Raw genomic sequence first — 18,889 nt, 5'->3', positions numbered from 1 at the left:
GATTCTATTTATAAAGAATTCAAAAAGAGGCAAAACTAATCTATGGTGTTAGAAATCAGGATAGGAGTTACTTTTGGGAAGAATGGTGGAAGTAGTTACTAGAAAGGGCCTCACAGGATACAGGTGATGTTTATTATTTAGTTACATGGTGTATGCACTTTATGAACATCCATTGAGCTAAACATTTCTTATTTCTGCACTTTTCTGTATGTGTGTTGTACTTTAATTTTTTTAAGAAACAACTTTTTTGTTTGTTTTTTTTTTAAGAGACTGCTGGCTCTCAAGTAGGCTGCTTGGACTGGATTCTTTTTTTTTTTTTTTTAACATTTATTTATTATTGAGAGACAGAGAGCATGACCAGGGGAGGGGCCAACAGATGGAGAGACACAGAATCTGAAGCAGGCTCCAGGCTCTGAGCTGTCAGCACAGAGCCCGACACGGGGCTCGAACTCACAAACCATGAGATCATGACCTGAACCAAAGTCAGACGCTTAACAGACTGAGCCACCCAGGCACCTCTGCCTGGACTGGATTCTTGGCAGTAGGTTTCAGATAAGTGAGCACACCTCTCTACGCCTCAGCGTCCTCATCTTTTGCATTAAGTGACCCTTATGTAGGGTGGCTATCGTGATTAAATGAGTGAGAATGTGTAAAATGCTTACAACAGTGCCTGCTACATATTAAGTACCCAGTGAGTGTTGGTCATTAGCCATGACCAGCCAAGTGAGTGAGATTAAGAGCCTGGAGCCAAAATGCCTGCACTAAAACCTGGATTTGCCATTTACTTGCTTTGTGACTTTGGCCAAGTGACATCCTCCCTCTTATCCTTAAATACCCTCAGTTGTAAAGGAGGGCTAATGGCAGCCCAGTCTGATAGGGTTGTTTGAGAACCTACAGAAACATTACACAGAGGCACTTAGCACAGTGCCCAGAGTAAGGCTCAATACGTGTCAGCTGTTATTATTATTGATCACCATGGTAACCTTATTAACCCATTTTATAGATGGTGTTCCAGGTAGTAAAAAGACTGGCTTAAGGTCACATGCAACTAAATGTGATTTAAACCCAGCTGTGTGATAATGGAACCCAGGCTCCTACTGACATGCCCATACCACCTCCAGAGGCACCATAGCCTTGGAGACGTTTGCCCAAACCCAAACAGCACCTCTTCCTCCTGCCAGGCTGCCCTCTGCAACTGAAGCTCTTGTCTCCAGTAGCTCCAGCTGTCAGGGTTCTGGGCGACCCAGAGGCTGTTGTGCCTTCCCTGCCTGGCAGGATCTAGCACCCATCTGACAATTCTGGTGCCCTCATTTGGGGTGCTGGGGATGTAGCCCAGAGCCTAGATCTAGCCCCGGCTGTGGGAAGAGAGAGTCTCAGAGAGAAGCCACGTTGGCCCCCAGGGCTTCTGGTTGTCAGCGGCCTCTTCTACTGCAGTCTTTGATTTTCTTTGTCCTGAGAGAGGTAGGGGTAGTCCTAAAGATGGCTGATGAGGACTGGAGACAACTGGAGGGCAAAGGGATAGGACTGAGGGGGCCCAGAAAGAAGGGCCAACCTGCCTGGAACCCCTAATCCACATAGCCCCCACCTTCTCCTCTCCTGAAACCTGGATCCCTCCCAGCCTCACCCCCTCAGTCCTCCCGGTGTCCAGAGGCTTGATGCTTGGAGCCAGTAATCCTCAAGATCTGTGCAGTCTGTTCCTCACCCCCACCCAGTCTTGATGATCTAAAAAGCAGCAGAAGTTGGGTCCCAAGCCAGGGAAAGCCAGACAGCCCGGAATGGAGAAAAATTTGGCCTCAGGTTGAAGTACACAGGCTGTGGGGCAGGGAGCTCTGGTCTTGCGGTCATAAGCCATGTACTGTGGGCTTGTCACTTCACCACAATGATCCTCAATTTCTTCATCTGTAAAATGGGGATGTCAGTCCCTACTCACTCCGCAGGGCTGCTAAGGAAGATCAGATGAGGCTACCTATATAAGTGTAAGGACATAGATACCTGAAAGCAGGTCACCAATTAGTGGTGTCATTATTGTGACCTTTTTTGATTCTAAGATTCTATGACGCTTTGAAGTAGAAGGATATAAAGAAGGGGAAAGGGGCGCCTGGGTGGCGCAGTCGGTTAGGCATCCGACTTCAGCCAGGTCACGATCTCTCGGTCTGTGAGTTCGAGCCCCGCATCGGGATCTGGGCTGATGGCTCAGAGCCTGGAGCCTGTTTCCGATTCTGTGTCTCCCTCTCTCTCTGCCCCTCCCCCGTTCATGCTCTGTCTCTCTCTGTCCCAAAAATAAATAAACGTTGGGAAAAAAAAAATTAAAAAAAAAAAAAGAAAGAAAGAAGGGGAAAGGGTACTAAAAAGAGGAAGGCCACGAGACGGTGGGGCTGAATCTGGAGTAGGACACAGAGATGGAAGGCAGAGAAAGATGAATAGATGTGACAAAATGAAGAACTTGGGAGGGAGGGGGGAGATTTATAGATAGATATGAAACCAAAGATCCCAGTCCAGAATCCCCCTCTCCATTCGTTCATTCATTCATTCACTCATTCATTCTTCAGATGGAGACTGAGGCAGTAGCTGCCAAACTGGACCAGGTCTCAGAGCCTGCATCTGGCCAGAGGCCTGCTCCCAGCAGCACCCAAGGGCTCTTGGAGGGTGATAGGCTGGGGGGGGAGGGGGGAGGAAGGGCATGTCTCTGCAGCTCCAGGTGATCTTTCTCAGATCAGACCCCCAGGTTCACAAACCAAAGTCAGAGGGGGAGCAACTAGCTCCTAGGAATACCTGTCTCCTCCCTTACTCCCACCCTGATTCTCATTAAGGAATGGGAGGGGAACCCAATAGGGCAGTGTTCAGAGAACTAGCTGTTTGATGATAGTGGAAAACCCACACATCAGAATTGGTGTCAGAATCATAGGAACCACGGGTGGGACCCAGAAAGAGAGGAGGAGCCCCATCTTTTATGGAGGCTTCGTTACAGAGGCACGATTAATTAAATCATTGGCCAATGGTGATTGAACTCAATCTCCTGCACCTCTCCCCTCCCCAGAGGTTGGGGGTTGGAACAGTTCCCACCCTCTAACCACTGGGGTGGCTCCCTGGCAACTGGCCCCCAGCCTCAGGTTACCTAGGGGCTTTCCAAAAGTCATCTCATTAACATAACAAAAGACACCTTGAAGGCTCTCTTAGGAAATTCCAAGGGTTTTAGAAGCTCTGTGCCAAGAACAAAGAAAGACCAATATATATTTCTTATCAAAACATCACACCTCCCAAGGACCTTCTCTGGGATTTCTGCCAATTTCAGAACTGGGTAGAAAGTGACAAGTCCAAGTGACCCCATTCCCCACCACATTAGGAGACATACTGGCTTTCTCACCCCATCCTCCAGGCCAGCTCTCTGCCTGTTATACCTCTCTCTGAGCCTCAGTTTTCCCATCTGTACAATGAGGAGGTTGAACTTGGTAATCTAAGAACCAGCCTAGTTTTAATCTTCTCTCTTCTAAGGAAATCCAACCCTGCTCCTGTCATACCTTCTAGGTGTGCCTGTCCTGTTTGGCCTCCTGAATGTCAGGTAAGTGCCTATCTGGGTGAGGAATTTCAAGAACTTTGGGACCTCTGGGATGGCAGTGGAGGTAGGACAGAGGAACAGAAGGAAGATTGAGGAACAATTTTAACTTGGTCCCCACCTCTCTGCTGAGCTCAGGTGAGACATGTTGATGTAAGAGCGCCTCATCTATCCACACCCCCAGCTCACCCTAGCCTTAGAAGCGATCTGGGAATAGAACACCTGGGTGGCTCAGTTGGTTAAGTGCCTGCTGTTGGCTCAGGTCATGATCTCACGGTTCGTGGGTTCGAGTCCTACATCCGGGCTCTCTACTGTCTGCTGGGAGCCTGCTATGGATCCTCTGTCCCCTCTCTCTCTGCCCCTCCCCTCCTCAATAATTAATTAATTAGTTAATTTTTAAAAAGTATCTGGAAAGAACAGAAAATCTAAGGGAAGGATTGGAGGTCAGGGTCTTGTGAATGAGATTGCTTGGGCTTTCTCTTTACCTACTCCAGTTAGAACCAGGGTTCATTCACCCTAGTGCAGAATTCTCCCCCTTTTTCACTTCATGGGGATGCAGCCTTACTCAGGAAAAGTCTCCTCTAGGACTCTTGCAGCTGACCCCTTCTGCCCCTTCCGGGTTTTCATTCCATCAGTTCCCTCACTGAATCTTTGAGTTCAAGTTACAAAAGCCCTGGGACAGCCCCAGTGTCCCCAAAGGCAGCACAGCCAATGTCAGCAATGGGTACTGAGTCTTCCACTGAATCCCAAGAGTATGGAGCAAACTGTTGGTACAGTGGGTCCCACCTTCCAGGGGGTAGTAAACAGAGGCATGTGAGGATCTTTCCTTTCACTCTGGGGTTTGACTGGCTGTCCCTCCAGAGTTGGCACTCCCTCACAAGAGGGCCTGCCGCTGGGTATGCTGCCCCCAGGTGGACAATGATAGTACTGATAGCATTCACAGTGGGTCTCCTGGGGAGTGGGTATTGTACCAGGTGTTGAAGGTTCCAAAAGAGCAGGCCTTCAGAAGAGCTTGTGGCCAGAAGAGGGAGACCTGCAGCTAAATACACAATGATCAGTGCTATGTAACAAAGAGAAATGTACTGGATGCCAAGAAAGCACAGAGGAGCCCGGAGTGCGTGATTAGAGAGAACTTCAAAGGGAAGTGATGTGAGATCTTGTCTTAAAAGATAAGTAGAAATTTACAATCTAGAGGGAATTACCTAACCCCCTTAATCTTCCGTTTCCTCAGTATAAAGGGTTGGTGTAAAGATTAGGGGGAAAATTATGTACAGGGCTGGTTACTATGTCTAGTACATAATTGGCACTCAGAAAACTTATATAGTTTTTAGGAAATGGCTCCGATGGTGGGGGCTGACAGGTCTGCAATTTGTAGGCAGACTGGCAGCTGGAGACTCTTGTGGAATTTCTGTTCCAGTCCTGAGACAGAATTCTTTCTTTTCTGAGAAACCTCCATTTTTTGCTCCTAAGGCCTTCAACTGATTGGATGAGGCCCACCAGCATTACAAAGGCATTACAATCCTTTTTTTCAAAGTCATCTGATTGTAAGTGCTAATTACATCTACAGACTACCTTCACAGCAACATCTAGGTTAGTGTTTGACCCAACTGGATGCCATAATCTAACCAAGTTGACACAGAAAATTAACCATCACAGAGGTCATTCGAGGCAGAGGCTACTCCAGACAGGGACTATGTTATATTTTTCTAGTTGATTATGCTTTCTGAGAAGTTGCTCTTTGTTAAATGGGACTATGTTTGAATACTATAAACAATTTAGAGCACAATTTACAGAAACAAACTCCTGTGTAAAATCACCATAACATCTTAAAGTTAGAAGGGATCTTATAGATCACTAGCTATAACCCTCACTTTGGAGAGATCTCTCTTACAACATACTCAGAAAATGGCCATCTAGACTCCAACATTCCAGTGGTAAGAAAAGTCCCTAGATCCTAAGAATGTCTATTCTTGACCAGCTCTAATTGGAAACTTTTTCTTTACATGGTACTTTCTTACATCAGTACCTCTCATTAATTATTCTTTTTTACTTATCAAAGACAAATCTTATCCTGAATTTTTCCCATCCTTGAATAGAATACTTCCTTACTTGCCCTAAATGTTTATTGATCAGGTCAAAATTCTTTTTTGTTTTTTTAATTTTTTTAATTCTAGTATAATTTATATACAGTGTTATATTAGTTTCAAGTGTACAATATAGAGATTCAATAGTTCGATACATTATTCAATGCTCATCACGAGAAGTGTACTCTTAGTCCCCTACACCTGTTTTACCCATCTCCCCACCCACCTCCCTCTGCGGTAGTTGTTCTCTATATTTAAGAGTTTGGGGGTTTTGTTTGTCTCTTTTTTTCTTTGATTGTTTGTCTTGTTTATTAAATTCCACATATGAGTGAAATCATAAGGTATTTGTCTTTCTCTGGCCGACTTATTTCACTTAGCATTATCCCCTCTAGATTCATCCATGTTGTTGCAAATGGAAGACTTCATTCTTTTTATGGCTGAGTAGTATTCCAGTGTGTGTGTGTGTGTGTGTGTGTGTGTGTGTGTGTGTGTGTGTGTGCGTGTACCACATCTTCTTTATCCATTCCTCTATAGATGGACACTAGGGTTGCTTCCATATTTTGGCTATCATAAATAATGCTTCAGTAAACATAGGGGTACATATGCCTTTTTGTATTCTTTGGGTAAATACTCAGTAGTGGAATTACTGAATCTAATGGTAATTCTATTTTCAATTTTTTGAGGAACTCTGTAGCTGCACCAGTTTGTATTCTTACCAACAGTGCACAAGGGTTCCTTTTTCTTCACATCCTTGCCAACACTTATTTCTTTTTCATTTTAGCCATTCTGACAGGTGTGAGATGATATCTCATTGTGGTTTTGATTTACATTTCCCTGATGATTAGTGATGTTGAGCATCTTTTCATGCTCAACATGTATGTTCGCCATCTGTATGTCTTCTTTGGAGAAATGTCTCTTCATGTCTTCTGACGCTCATTTTTAAATTGGATTATTCATTTTCTTAGTGTTGAGTTGTACAAGTTCTTTACATATTTTGGATACTAACCCCTTATCGGATATATCATTTGCAAATATCTTCCCCCATTCAGTAGGTTGTCTTTTTGTTTTGTTGTTTCCTTTGTTATGCAGAAGCTTTTTTTTTTTTTTTTTTTTTTTTTTTTTTTTTTTTTTTTTTAGTTTTATTTACTTATTTTGAGACAGAGAGTGCCAGCACAAGCAGGAGAGGGGCAGAGAGAAAGGGAGAGAAAATCCCAAGCAGGCTCCCCATTGAAAGCATGGAGCGTGACATGGGGCTGGAACCCATGAACCTCAAGATCATGACCTGAACTGAGATCAAGAGTCAGACGCTTAACTGAGCCAGCCAGGCACTCGTGTGCAGAAACTTTTAATTTTGATTGGGTCCCAATAAATAGTTTATTTTTACTTTTGTTTCCCTTTCCTTAGGAGACATCTAGAAAAATGTTGCTATAGCCAACGTCAGAGAAATTACTGCCTGTGCTCTCTTCTAGGATTTTTATGTCTCGGGTCTCATATTTAGATCTTTAATCCATTTTGAGTTTATTTTTGTGCATAGTGTAAGAAACCATTTGTTGATGAGACTTTCTTTTTCCCATTGCATATTCTTGTCTTCTTTGTTGTAGATTAATTGACCCTATAATTGTGGGTTTATTTCTGGGCTTTCTATTCTCTTCCATCGATCCGTGTGTTATTTTTATCTTATTTGGTTACTACAGCTTAGTAGTATATCTTGAAATCTGGGATTGTGATACCAAAATTTCTTTCTTAAATATTCAAAGGGCTTCAAGACAGCTTCATTTTAAAAGCCCACATAGGCTTTCTCCTATTGTGTCTTCTGGTTCTTCTAGTAAGAAAAGGACTAACTGCCTGCTCCAACTGACAGTCTTTTCTGTGCTCTGTAAAATTCCCACCATTCTGCTTCTGTAGCTTCTTTCTTTTCATGATCAAAAGGGAGGAGAAACATGTAAGCAGCATTTAGTTGCAGGCCTTTGATTTTCTTCAATCTCAAGCAGATTGAGGGATGCCTGCATGGCTCAGTCAGTTGAGTGTCTGACTCTTGATTTCAGCTCAGGTCATGATCTCATGGTTTGTGGAATCAAGCCCCATGTCAGGCTCTGCAATGATAGCACAGAGCCTGCTTGGGATTCTCTCCCTCTCTTTCTGCCCCTCCCCTGCTTGTCCTCTCTTTTTTTCAAAATAGATAAATAAACATTAGGGGCACCTGAGTGGCTCAGTCAGTTAAGCATCTGACTTCGGCTCAGGTCATGATCTCACTGCTCATGAGTTCGAGCCCCATGTTGGGCTCTGTGCTGGCAGTGTGGAGTCTGCTTGGGATTCTCTCTCTCTCTCTCTCTCTCTCTCTCTCTCTCTCTCTGCCCCTCCTCCTCTCTTGCTCTCTAAAATAAATAAACTGTAAAAAAAATTTTAAAATAAAATAAACCCAACTGATTGAAAACAACTCAGTGCACAAAAAGTCATATTTGGAATTACACAGTGTTAGAAGGGCCCTTAACAATCATTTACCCAGGGTTGGTTGGTTTGTTTAATGTGATTAGTCAATCCTCATTTTCAAATGAAATCTTACACAGAACTAAACTCTTACACAGGACATAAAAAGACAAAAGTGGAGCTCCTCTGGGTTAGAGAACCCTGGCCTCACTTCCACTAACTGCCCTCCCCAACCCCACCATTACCTCTCTAATACTCTGTGGAAGGCATTTTGCTGGGCTACCTAGACTTCAGTTCACAGGTAGAGAAGCAGACCTATAGAAAGGAAGGGATTTACTCAAGGCCATGCAACTAGTGACAAAAGAGCTGGGCTACAACTTACCACCACAACACACTGTCCCTGTCCCTCAATTTGGCCCAAAGTTTGGTTTTTCTGTAGGGAGTCTCCCCACTGGATCCACATATATTGAAAATCTATATGTACAAAACTTACATTCTCACACAAGCTTGTATAGACAAGTATGCCTTGCCTTTAGTGAGGTAGGAAAAAAGGGACAGGAGTGAAAAGGGCAGAGGGCAGGGAAGAAAACAAACCCGTAGAAAGTCACATGGCGGGGTGCCTGGGTGGCTCAGTCAGTTAAGCATCTGAATTCAGCTCAGGTCATGATCTCACAGTTCATGAGTTCGAGCCCTGTGTTGGCTTCTGGGCTGACAGCTCCGAGCCTGGAGCCGGCTTCGGATTCTGTGTCTCCCTCTCTCTCTGCCCCTCCTCCTCTCACGCCATCTCTCTCTCTCAAAAATAAATAAATATTTTAAAACTAAAAAAAAAAAATAGTCATCTGGCAAAAGATAAGGAACACACAGGATTATCAAGATCCACAATTACTGACGGAAATTTTTTAAATTGTGCTTATTTAAGCTAAATTTTCACATTATAAAAATAATAAATGTTTATAATGTTTTTAAGTTTATTTATTTATCTTGAGAGAGAGAGGAGGGGGCGAGGGCGTGCACACCAGTGTTGGGGAGGAGCAGAGAGGGAGAGGGAGAGAGAATCCCAAGCAGGCTCTATGCTGTCAGTGTGGAGCTCAACACGGGGCTCGATCCCACGATTGAGAGCCAAAATCAAGAGTCAGACGCTTAACTGACTGAGCTACCCAGGTGCCCTTCTATAATTTTTTAATTTTCAAATGGGATAGAATGGAAAATATGAGGAGTTTTCCTCCCCTTCCACCATTTATAATTCCTTCCAGAGTTTTTCTTTTTTTTTTAATTTTTTTTTAAACGTTTATTTATTTTTGAGACAGAGAGAGACAGAGCATGAACAGGGGAGGGTCAGAGAGAGAGGAAGACACAGAATCCGAAGCAGGCTCCAGGCTCTGAGCTGTCAGCACAGAGCCCGACGCGGGGCTCGAACTCACAGACCGTGAGATCATGACCTGAGCCGAAGTCGGACGCTTAACCGACTGAGCCACCCAGGCGCCCCCCCTTCCAGAGTTTTTCAATGCACATTTACCCAAATGGATTCTGTTCTACATACTATTCTTCACTTCATTTTAAAATTTTTATTTTAATTTTTTAATGTTTATTTATTTGAGAGAGAGAGAGAGAGAGAGCGCATGAGCAGGGGAGGGGCAGAGAGAGAGAGAGAGAGAGACACAGAATCCGAAGCAGACTGCAGCCTCCAAGCTGTCAGCACAGAGCCAGACTCAGGGTTGGAACCCACAAAGTGTGAGATCATGACCTGAGCCAAAGTCGGATTTCTAACCGACTGAGCCACCCAGTGCCCCACTTTTTAAATGTTTAATATATCTTAGTGATGTTTCCATATCAGTGCACCTAGGCCAACTTCATTCTCTTTAATAGCTGCATATTGTTAACCTTAAAAATTGGGGCGCCTGGGTGGCGCAGTTGGTTAAGCGTCCGACTTCAGCCAGGTCACGATCTCGCGGTCCGTGAGTTCGAGCCCCGCGTCAGGCTCTGGGCTGATGGCTCAGAGCCTGGAGCCTGTTTCCGATTCTGTGTCTCCCTCTCTCTCTCTGCCCCTCCCCCGTTCATGCTCTGTCTCTCTCTGTCCCAAAAATAAAAAAACGTTTGAAAAAAAAAAAATTAAAAAAAAAAATAAATAAAACCATCAGTTATTTTACCAGCAAAACTGGGTTTATTTGGGAATAGCAGAGAACTGCAATTCAGGACAAGCAAGCTACAGCAAAACCATAGGCAAGTCCAAGGAACAGAGGAGAGGGGCACCTGGGTGGCTCAGTCGATTAAGCCTCTGACCCTTGGTTTCAGCTCAGGTCGTGATCTCATGGTTTATGAATTCGAGTCCCACATCCAGCTCCACACAGACGGTGTGGGGCCTGCTTGGGATTTCTTGCTCTCCCTCTCTCTCTGCCCTTCCCCTGCTTGCTTTCTCTGTATCTCTCAAAAAACAAATAGATAAAATTAAAAAAAAAAAAAAAAAGAACAAAGGAGAGGACCACTTCTTTATGGGGGGGGGGGGGGAGTAGGGAGGGCCATTAGAAACAAAAAGTCCATTGGAGCAAAATGGGGTTCCTAGTGGCTTTTCTTTGGCTCAGTTGTGGGAATCTCTCATTGGCTAGGCTGTTGCTGGAGGAGGAGGAAATCTTTCTCCCTCCAGCTGGGGTAGTAATGAAGTAGCTATAGTATGGATTTGCAAGGTACGTCTCTTCCTGTTGGGGTCTGCAATTGATGAGGAATGGTAGGGTGTGAGGGTTCTCCCTTCTGGCTTCCTTGCTCCATTTTAGTGAGATTTTCCTTTATAAATTTTCACCTATCATTCTATTCCATGCTGCCAGTCCTTTGCTAATAAAAATAATATCGCAATGACTTTATATATACACACAATTGTGGGAATGTATCAGTATTCCTAGAAGATAAATTACTGAGTCAAAAGGTGTGTACACTTTTAAATTTTCGATAGACACTGGATTGCCAGACTGCAGAAGGAAACCTCTGTGTGAACTTATTGGGGACTAATCTCTCATCTTGAGCTGCTCCCCACCGGAGCTTCCCTTGTTCTCCTGCCAGGTCTGTTTGGTGGCCCTCATTGCCCCATTGTCTGAAACCCCTAATTGTCCAAGGACCAGACCTGCAGTGCCACCAGAAGGGAGAGGCTGAGCTCCATGGAATGTTTTAGGCTCTCCTGGCCTCCTCCATCCCAAGACTGGTATCCCTGGTAAAAAGTACTGATCTGACCCTATCAGTCATTAACCTCAAGGTAAAGAGGGTCTGTTGGCCCAGCCCTAACCACCCCAGACCCTGGACCAGTCCAGCCTCATTCAGGAATTCCCAGTGAACCCTAGCCTAGCCAGCTCCATCCCCGAAATCCAGAGCCACATTTTCAGTCCAACCCCCTTCACTCAGTCAGCCAGCTAGAGGGAAGAAATAATGCACTTTCAAGAGGAACTCCCTGGTGGAGGATGGAGACACAGCTCCTTTAGGACCCCTTCCCCCTGCTGCTGAGTGGAGAGACAGAAAATGCAAAATACCCATAAGAAAACAACCAAAAAATATTTATCAAAGGAATTCATCCGCATATGCAAATGTACTCCAAACAACTGGAGGAAGACTTGCAGAAAGGGTCTAAGAAGATTCCCTGAACAAGGGGAATTTTGAATTGGTTTTGGAGGAAAGGACTTGGAGAATTGGCAGGGGAGAGGGAGGAAGGTCTTGAAAAGGAGTAGAGGTAATAACTGCTAACATGTTTGGAGCATTTATTATTTGCCAAGCAATGCATTAAGCACTGTATACATGTGTTATATCCCTTATGTGGAGGTACTCTCGTTTTCCCCATTTTAGGTGAAGAAATGGAGACACAATGAAACTGAATGACTCGCCAAGGTCATACACCCAGCCAAGTACTGTAGCCAGGAATCTGACTCCGGTACTTAATGTTGACCCAGGGCAGAAGTAGGGATGGGGCAAGGCACTGAGTAGCTAGTTTGAGCTCCCTGTAAAGATGAGGGAGGCGGGCAGTAATGAGGATGTGGTAGCTGCCCCCTCTCCCCACCAAGCCCCTGGAACTGACTCCCTACCCCTTCTTGCCTCCCAAGCCCACCCATCCCAGACTTCCTTCAGTGGCCCCCAACACATCCTGTAGGACACCCTGTGATAGGCTCTGGAAAGGAGGAGAGACTGACAAAGAAACAGCCTGTGTCCTAAAGAGAAGCCCCAACCCTACCCCAACCCTCCCCATAACAAGATGATCCCACTAGAGGGCTGGAAAATTGTTCTAAGTGCTTCCATATCTCATTTATCCCTCTGCACTTTTGATAAAGGATAATGACATGGGAAAACTGAGGCTCACGGAGAATTTTTTGACTCAAGCCTGTGTGACTCAAGTCCTTTTGACTCCACAGTTCTGCTTCTGGGTTTTTGGAACAGAGCCTCACAGAATCAGGATCAAACTAAACTGCAGGGTCCTAGAAAATAGGGCGAGAGCTGCTTATTAAATTCCTGTTGCCTCATCCCCAGCGGGGTCTCATACGGTACTGCAGGCTGGGATGACCTACAAGGCAGAGGCCAAGAAAGGCAAAGGCTGGGCTGCCATCCTTGGGAAAGCATGTCCACTGACCACTACCTCGTGGGGCCTCTGTGCTCCAGGAAGTAGAAAGCAGCATGGCAGTTCTCTGTCAGGGCCAGCCTCTGTTCTGGGGAGGCTGCAGAGAATCAATGGCTGGCCCTGGAGCCCAAGGCCTGGTCAGCCCTTTGGATGAGCACAAGTTACTGGATTGGATGGGCTTCCCTACAACTGCTCTGAGACCCTGGTGGTCCTGTGCTCTGGAAGTTGCCTACTGGTGTCAACACATGTAGTGAGGAGAGTGGAATGAAACACGTGGAATTACTGGAGGCCAGGAGACCAGTGGACACGGGCCAGAGCAATGCCAAAGCTCCATTCCTTTGGCTTTTCCAATCACCCTAGCCCTAGCCCATAGGCTACCTCCATCCTTGACTTCCGGTGACAAACCTCCCCCCCCTCCCCGCCCCCCATCACCAGCCCTCCTTGGGGCTTTGCTAGCCCAGCAGGTATTAGATATGCTGGGGTGATTTAACAATTTGTTTTGACCTCTGATTTCTTTTAGAAGGTGGGGTGGGGGAAGAATTAAAGCCACAAATCGTCAAGCCAGCCTAAGGAAGATTCTTGCTTAGTCTACTAAGCAAGTTAGTTAGTCTACTATTCTAAACATCTTACATTTATCTTGTGTCATCCTCACACAGCTGAGGTAACACGGTTATTCTCCTTTCTCAGCAGAGAAAACAAAAGCACCAAAAAGCTCCCTCCATCCAGACCGCTCGACTGGCAAATTGCCCAGCAGGGATAGAATCTCAGTTTAAGAATGATTGGAAGGAAGTGGTTCAGACGACAGAATTAGTAGTCATTCAAATTGTGCAGTTATTCTATTCTGGCATCTTGTAAGGGGAATAAAAAAAATACGTTCTTTTGTCATTTTAACATTGTGGATTGACAAGGGCAGAATAAACCCACTCAAACGTTTACACCGAAGAGTTAAAAAAAAAAAAAAAACCAACAACTTCAGTCTTTGGCTTGGCATTTCCTCCTCAAATGTGAACAGCTTGTCTGCATAGCAGAATTCAGGGAACTTAACACAGAGGAAAGCAAAAGCAACAAGCAGCAGGGCATCCTACTGGCTTTCTGAGGAAAAAGTTTCTGTCCTCGAATGACCCCTAAACACCGTCCTCGGCTCCGGAAGCGGTAACCACAAACTATTCTTTTGGATTGACCAGCTTGCAGCCCAACGCCGCTCTACTGGGGGACTTGAATGCTGCTCTCCATTTTGCGTGGCCTCTCCACACCCTCTATTCTACCCCAAAAACACCACTGTGGCACTTCGGTTTCTTCGAAAAGAAATTCTTGGGAGGGGAGGTTGAGGCAGACGCCAGAATCTGCCCAGAAGGCCGGCTCTCGGTTTCCTCAGGAAAATGAAGCTAGGACTCCCGTTCCTCTCGCTAAAAAGCCTCAGGACGGGAGATGGTTTTTAGATTTCAGGGATCTGAAAGAAATTAGCAGCTCGCGAGGAACCCTTCTCCTTCCTCCTTTTGCCCCAGCCTGCACCTCAGAAAACCACGGTGGCCCCCCGAGTCTCTTCGGGGTAGTCTGCACCGAGAGAACAAATAGACCCCTCCTCATTCGCCAGATTCCCTGTCCGTCTCTCCGCTAAGACGCCGAATGGTGCCTTTTGAAAACCCTCTAGTCCCGCCTCCCTTGTCTAATTGGCTTGTTCAAACAGGCCCCCGGCCAACTCAGGCGTTCATTGGTGAATATAAAAAAACAAGCTATGATTGGTTTCTCAAGACGGAGCCTGTGAGAGCGAGTCAGGGATTGGTTCATCTGGTTTGGGCGGGCTCCAGGAAGGTTCAAATGCGACTGGAAGAACTTTTCTAACCGACGAGCGTCTGTGGAGAAGCGGCTGGTTCCGTGGTGGCCTCGTGGGTCCCGCCGGTTTAGTCGCTTGCACGACCCCCTTCACGACCGTCACCATGGAGGTGTCACCACTGCAGGTATAGCTCGTGAAAGGGGCGGGTCGTGGAGGTTCAGCGCGGCCCGGCATCTCTCTGGCTTCAGGCGAAGGGTTAGGCTCTGGGGCTGTGGTCCGATCGCTGCCGGCTGGGAGCCGATATTCCGCGTGGACCGGGTCTCCTGGGCTCGGCGGGATCGTGAAGAGGATAACACCACTTTATGGTGCTAGTATTGAAGTATTATCGGCTACTCTGGCTTCTGGGGTGTTGGGTTCTGTTTTACTGTCTCTAGGGTCAGTATTACACTGGCCTGTATTATAATGGTCCGCGTGTGACTTTAAGCCGCACAGACAGATGCTTTCCTTTCCTTCCCTCCCGTTGAAAATGAGATTGATTGCCCCTGACCCTGGAAGGTGCAGAGCACTGCACGACGTTCCTATTGACGAGACGGCAGGCCCGAGTTGCTTGGAATATGTCCCTTCTGTATTCAAAACGTTAACTTGGCCAAAGGATCGAATCGATGGCCTTCCCAAACTGATGCTGAGCAGAATCTGTTATGTGCCTGGGACATAGCGGGCACTCAGCAAATATTTGTGAAATGTATGAGAAAAGTGGGTGTATTTTATTGATGACATCTAAAACATTCAAGGAAACTATTTTCACGTCACGTGCACTTAATGTATGTTTATTCAATCCGACCCCTGGGAGCTTTGCTGCAAATTAACTTAAATTGCTGTGTTTGTACAAAACGATGTCAGCTCCACCAATACCTGGTAAGAGATTGTGATTTGTTACAGTGGGTGAATCATTACGGTGGGTGTTTTGTTTTTGTTTTTAACAAACCTCTGATTAAAAAACCCTTTTCTACAATTTTCTAAAATTGCTAGCCTGTAAATGAAAATATGCTAATCAACAAAACAAAGAAAAATGAAGATGCCAAGAAAAGACTGTCTATTGAAAGGATCTATCAAAAGAAAACCCAACTGGAACATATTTTGCTCCGCCCAGACACCTATATTGGCTCCGTGGAATTAGTGACCCAGGTAAAACCACGTAATGAAATGCAGTTACCAAGTAGTTAAGATGTATACTTTTCCAGGTTAATTTGCTATATACTTCAGGTATTTTTAGTGTCACTAGAACCAGCCTGAGCTATCCTATGTATATTGTAGTATTTAATCCAGAAGACTTAACAGTAATCATAATGATAAGACAGAATAAATGTAGGGTAAAAGTAACTATATTTCTTTGCCTTATTTCTAGCAAATGTGGGTTTACGATGAAGATATTGGCATTAACTATAGGGAAGTCACCTTTGTCCCTGGGTTGTACAAAATCTTTGATGAGATTCTAGGTAAGTAAATTCTTTCACATAAAGATCAACCGGTCAAATCCTTCATAAGAAGTATCATTTCTAGCAAACCATGTAGCTGGCAAAAGTGGGGCAGTTTACTGGAGTCTAGCGATTTGAATTCTTTCCTAGAAGCAGCACTATGAATAAATGTTAAATTAATACCTGGGTAATATTACTCCTGTGCTGTTTTAGATTTTTTTTCTTTCTACATCTTAATGTTTTTAAAAAATACTTTAATTTCTTACAAATGTGTATTTTCTTCCAGTCAATGCTGCAGACAACAAACAAAGGGACCCAAAAATGTCTTGTATTAGAGTCACAATTGACCCGTAAGTCTCTTGCATGGTCTTTTGTTGTGTTATAGCTCATTGTTACTGTTAGTTGCATTTGCTTTGCCTTATACTAACATTGGCTTTCCCACCCCACCCCCTTACTTGCAAAAGTACAGAAAAGCAGAATGTTACAATGAACAATCTGTGATAACTACCACCCAGATCCAACAGTTATCAATACTTTGCTATATTTGCTTCATCTGTATTTTTTCTAAGTCATTTCAAAATAAATTACAGACATTATGACACTTCATCCCTAAGTATTTCAGTAAGCATCTCCAATAAATGCTCTGTCTAAGCATTCTGGAATCTAGAGCTTTTTCTTCTCATGATGCTATTCAAGTAGGAAACCAGCAGGTGGTGATAGAGAATAATTGGATCTAATGTTTCTGGTTATAAATGCTGGGTGTCCCTTTATGGATACACGGGTGCATGTTTCACCTTTTTATTAGCCTGCTCAGTTATGGCTATATTTTAGGTTCTTTGGAGGAAGTGTGTTAATGATGTATTTGACTGCTCCAAAGGACTTGATATCATAGTCTTTAAAAAAATGAGCTAGTTTTAGTCTTTTGTAGATAATATTAAGCACTACTCGGAATAAGATCCATAGTGTGTGTCTGGTTATACCTAAAATTGTACTATCTTCTGAGAATTAACATAAAGTAGCTAAGAGAGAAATAAGTCCAAATAAATTTTTACCATTTTATTGGCCAGCAGGGAAGTTTACAATTGCTAATGTTTTTCCCTTTCATATTTGTTTTGCAATGTGCTTTGTTGGGTGGGAAAGCTAAGCGAGCTAGGGACAGTACAGATGATCCTCTTCAAAGCAGTATAATAGGGGTGCCTGGGTGAGTCGGTTAAGCCACAGACTCTTGATTTTGGCTCAGGTCATGATCTGACAGTGGTAAGACCGAGCTCTGGAGCCCTGGAGCCCAGCATCAGGTTCCACACATAGTGTGGAACCTACTTGGGATATTCTCTCTCTGCCTGTCTCCCGCTTATGTGTGCGCGCTCTCTCTCTCTCTCTCTCTCTCTCTCTCTCAAAATAAAAAAATAAATAATTTTTAAAAAGCAAGCACTATAATAATATTGTTCCTGAATTTTGTCCTTTCCATTGGGCATAAATCATTTCCCTTTGTTTATCCTAACATTTTAAAATTTCATATTTTTTTAGCATTATCGCTGTCTGCCCAGGTGTTGGAAAAGGATTCATTCTTTTTTCCTCTTGGCTCCTATTATAGGAGTGTCAGGAACTAAGCATGATGGGAAAGGTAGTTCATGCTGAATTTCGGAAGATATATACATGAAGAAGAGTCAATGAAATTGAGACTTGTCAATTTATATATTTTAGAAATAATGATATTTAAATATGAAAATATTAAGCACTAGTTTACATCTGTTTTACAATAAAAGTTTCTTCTTTTCTTAGGGAAAACAATTTAATTAGTATATGGAATAATGGGAAAGGTATTCCTGTTGTTGAACACAAAGTTGAGAAGATGTATGTCCCAGCTCTCATCTTTGGACAGCTCCTAACTTCTAGTAACTATGATGATGATGAAAAGAAAGTAACAGGTAGAGTATTGAGGAAAATAAAGAACATATTGGTTGCTGAAAAAACACATCTTTTAAATGACTGTGGCATAAAAGTTAGAAATATTGGAATAAATCTCTATAATTGATTAACACTGACAGTGATAGCAAAGTATTTTACATTTATTTTCTCAGGTGGTCGAAATGGCTATGGGGCCAAATTGTGTAACATATTCAGTACCAAATTTACTGTGGAAACAGCCAGTAGAGAATACAAGAAAATGTTCAAACAGGCAAGTAAAGAAGTATTTTGTGCCTCCATTATAAATTGTACTTCAGTGGGGTGCCTGGGTGGCTCAGTTGGTTAAGTATCTGACTTAGGCTCAAGTCATGATCTTCTGGTTCATGAGTTTGAGCCTGGCATCGGGCTCCGTGCTAACAGCACAGAGCCTGCTTAGTATCCTCTCTCTCTGCCCCTCCCCTGCTCATTCTATCTCTTTCTCTCTCAAAAATAAATAAATAAACATTTAAAATAAATGAATAATACTTTAGCAATGTATAACAGCATTAATGGTTAGTTTAACTTAACAAAATTTATAAGCTATTAAATCATGGAAAATTATTCATGAACATATATTAGGTTATTTTTTAGGACTTATAAATTTGTGTTTAGTTCTAGTTCGTTGTGAAAAGACTTGAATTTTTTCTCTTTCCTATTTTTTACTTGACAGACATGGATGGATAACATGGGAAGGGCTGGTGAGATGGAACTCAAGCCCTTCAATGGGGAAGATTATACATGTATTACCTTCCAACCTGATTTGTCCAAGTTTAAAATGCAAAGCCTAGACAAAGATATTGTTGCACTAATGGTCAGAAGAGCATATGATATTGCCGGATCCACTAAAGATGTCAAAGTGTTTCTCAATGGAAATAAGCTGCCAGTAAGTATTTTCTGGGGTGTTAAGGACAATGAAAGACTTTATATGGTCATCATCAGAGGCAACACTGATTTTTTTTCTCATTATATATATATATATATATATATATATATATATATATATATATATATATATACATTTTTTTTTCTCTAATCGCTTCTTGG

At 43.7% G+C, this 18,889-nt stretch overlaps 1 protein-coding gene across 1 annotated transcript in view; it reads left to right on the top strand.

The window, feature by feature from the left end:
• Positions 1–14,450: 14,450 nt before the first annotated feature.
• Positions 14,451–18,889, top strand: part of TOP2A (DNA topoisomerase II alpha) — a 28,688-nt gene continuing 24,249 nt past the window's right edge. Inside the window, exons 1-7 of the mRNA XM_025917657.2 lie at positions 14,451–14,607; positions 15,453–15,608; positions 15,829–15,919; positions 16,185–16,248; positions 17,681–17,826; positions 17,980–18,077; positions 18,516–18,728. Coding sequence (XP_025773442.1) covers positions 14,587–14,607; positions 15,453–15,608; positions 15,829–15,919; positions 16,185–16,248; positions 17,681–17,826; positions 17,980–18,077; positions 18,516–18,728 — 789 coding nt within the window. The 5' untranslated portion in view covers positions 14,451–14,586. The remainder of the gene's footprint in view (positions 14,608–15,452; positions 15,609–15,828; positions 15,920–16,184; positions 16,249–17,680; positions 17,827–17,979; positions 18,078–18,515; positions 18,729–18,889) is intronic.

The sequence above is a fragment of the Puma concolor genome, chromosome E1 (assembly GCF_028749965.1).
Source record: "Puma concolor isolate L17-30 chromosome E1, mPumCon1.1.hap2, whole genome shotgun sequence".
Classification (NCBI taxonomy): Eukaryota; Metazoa; Chordata; class Mammalia; order Carnivora; family Felidae; genus Puma; species Puma concolor.
This window is presented reverse-complemented; position numbering and strand designations above follow the sequence as displayed.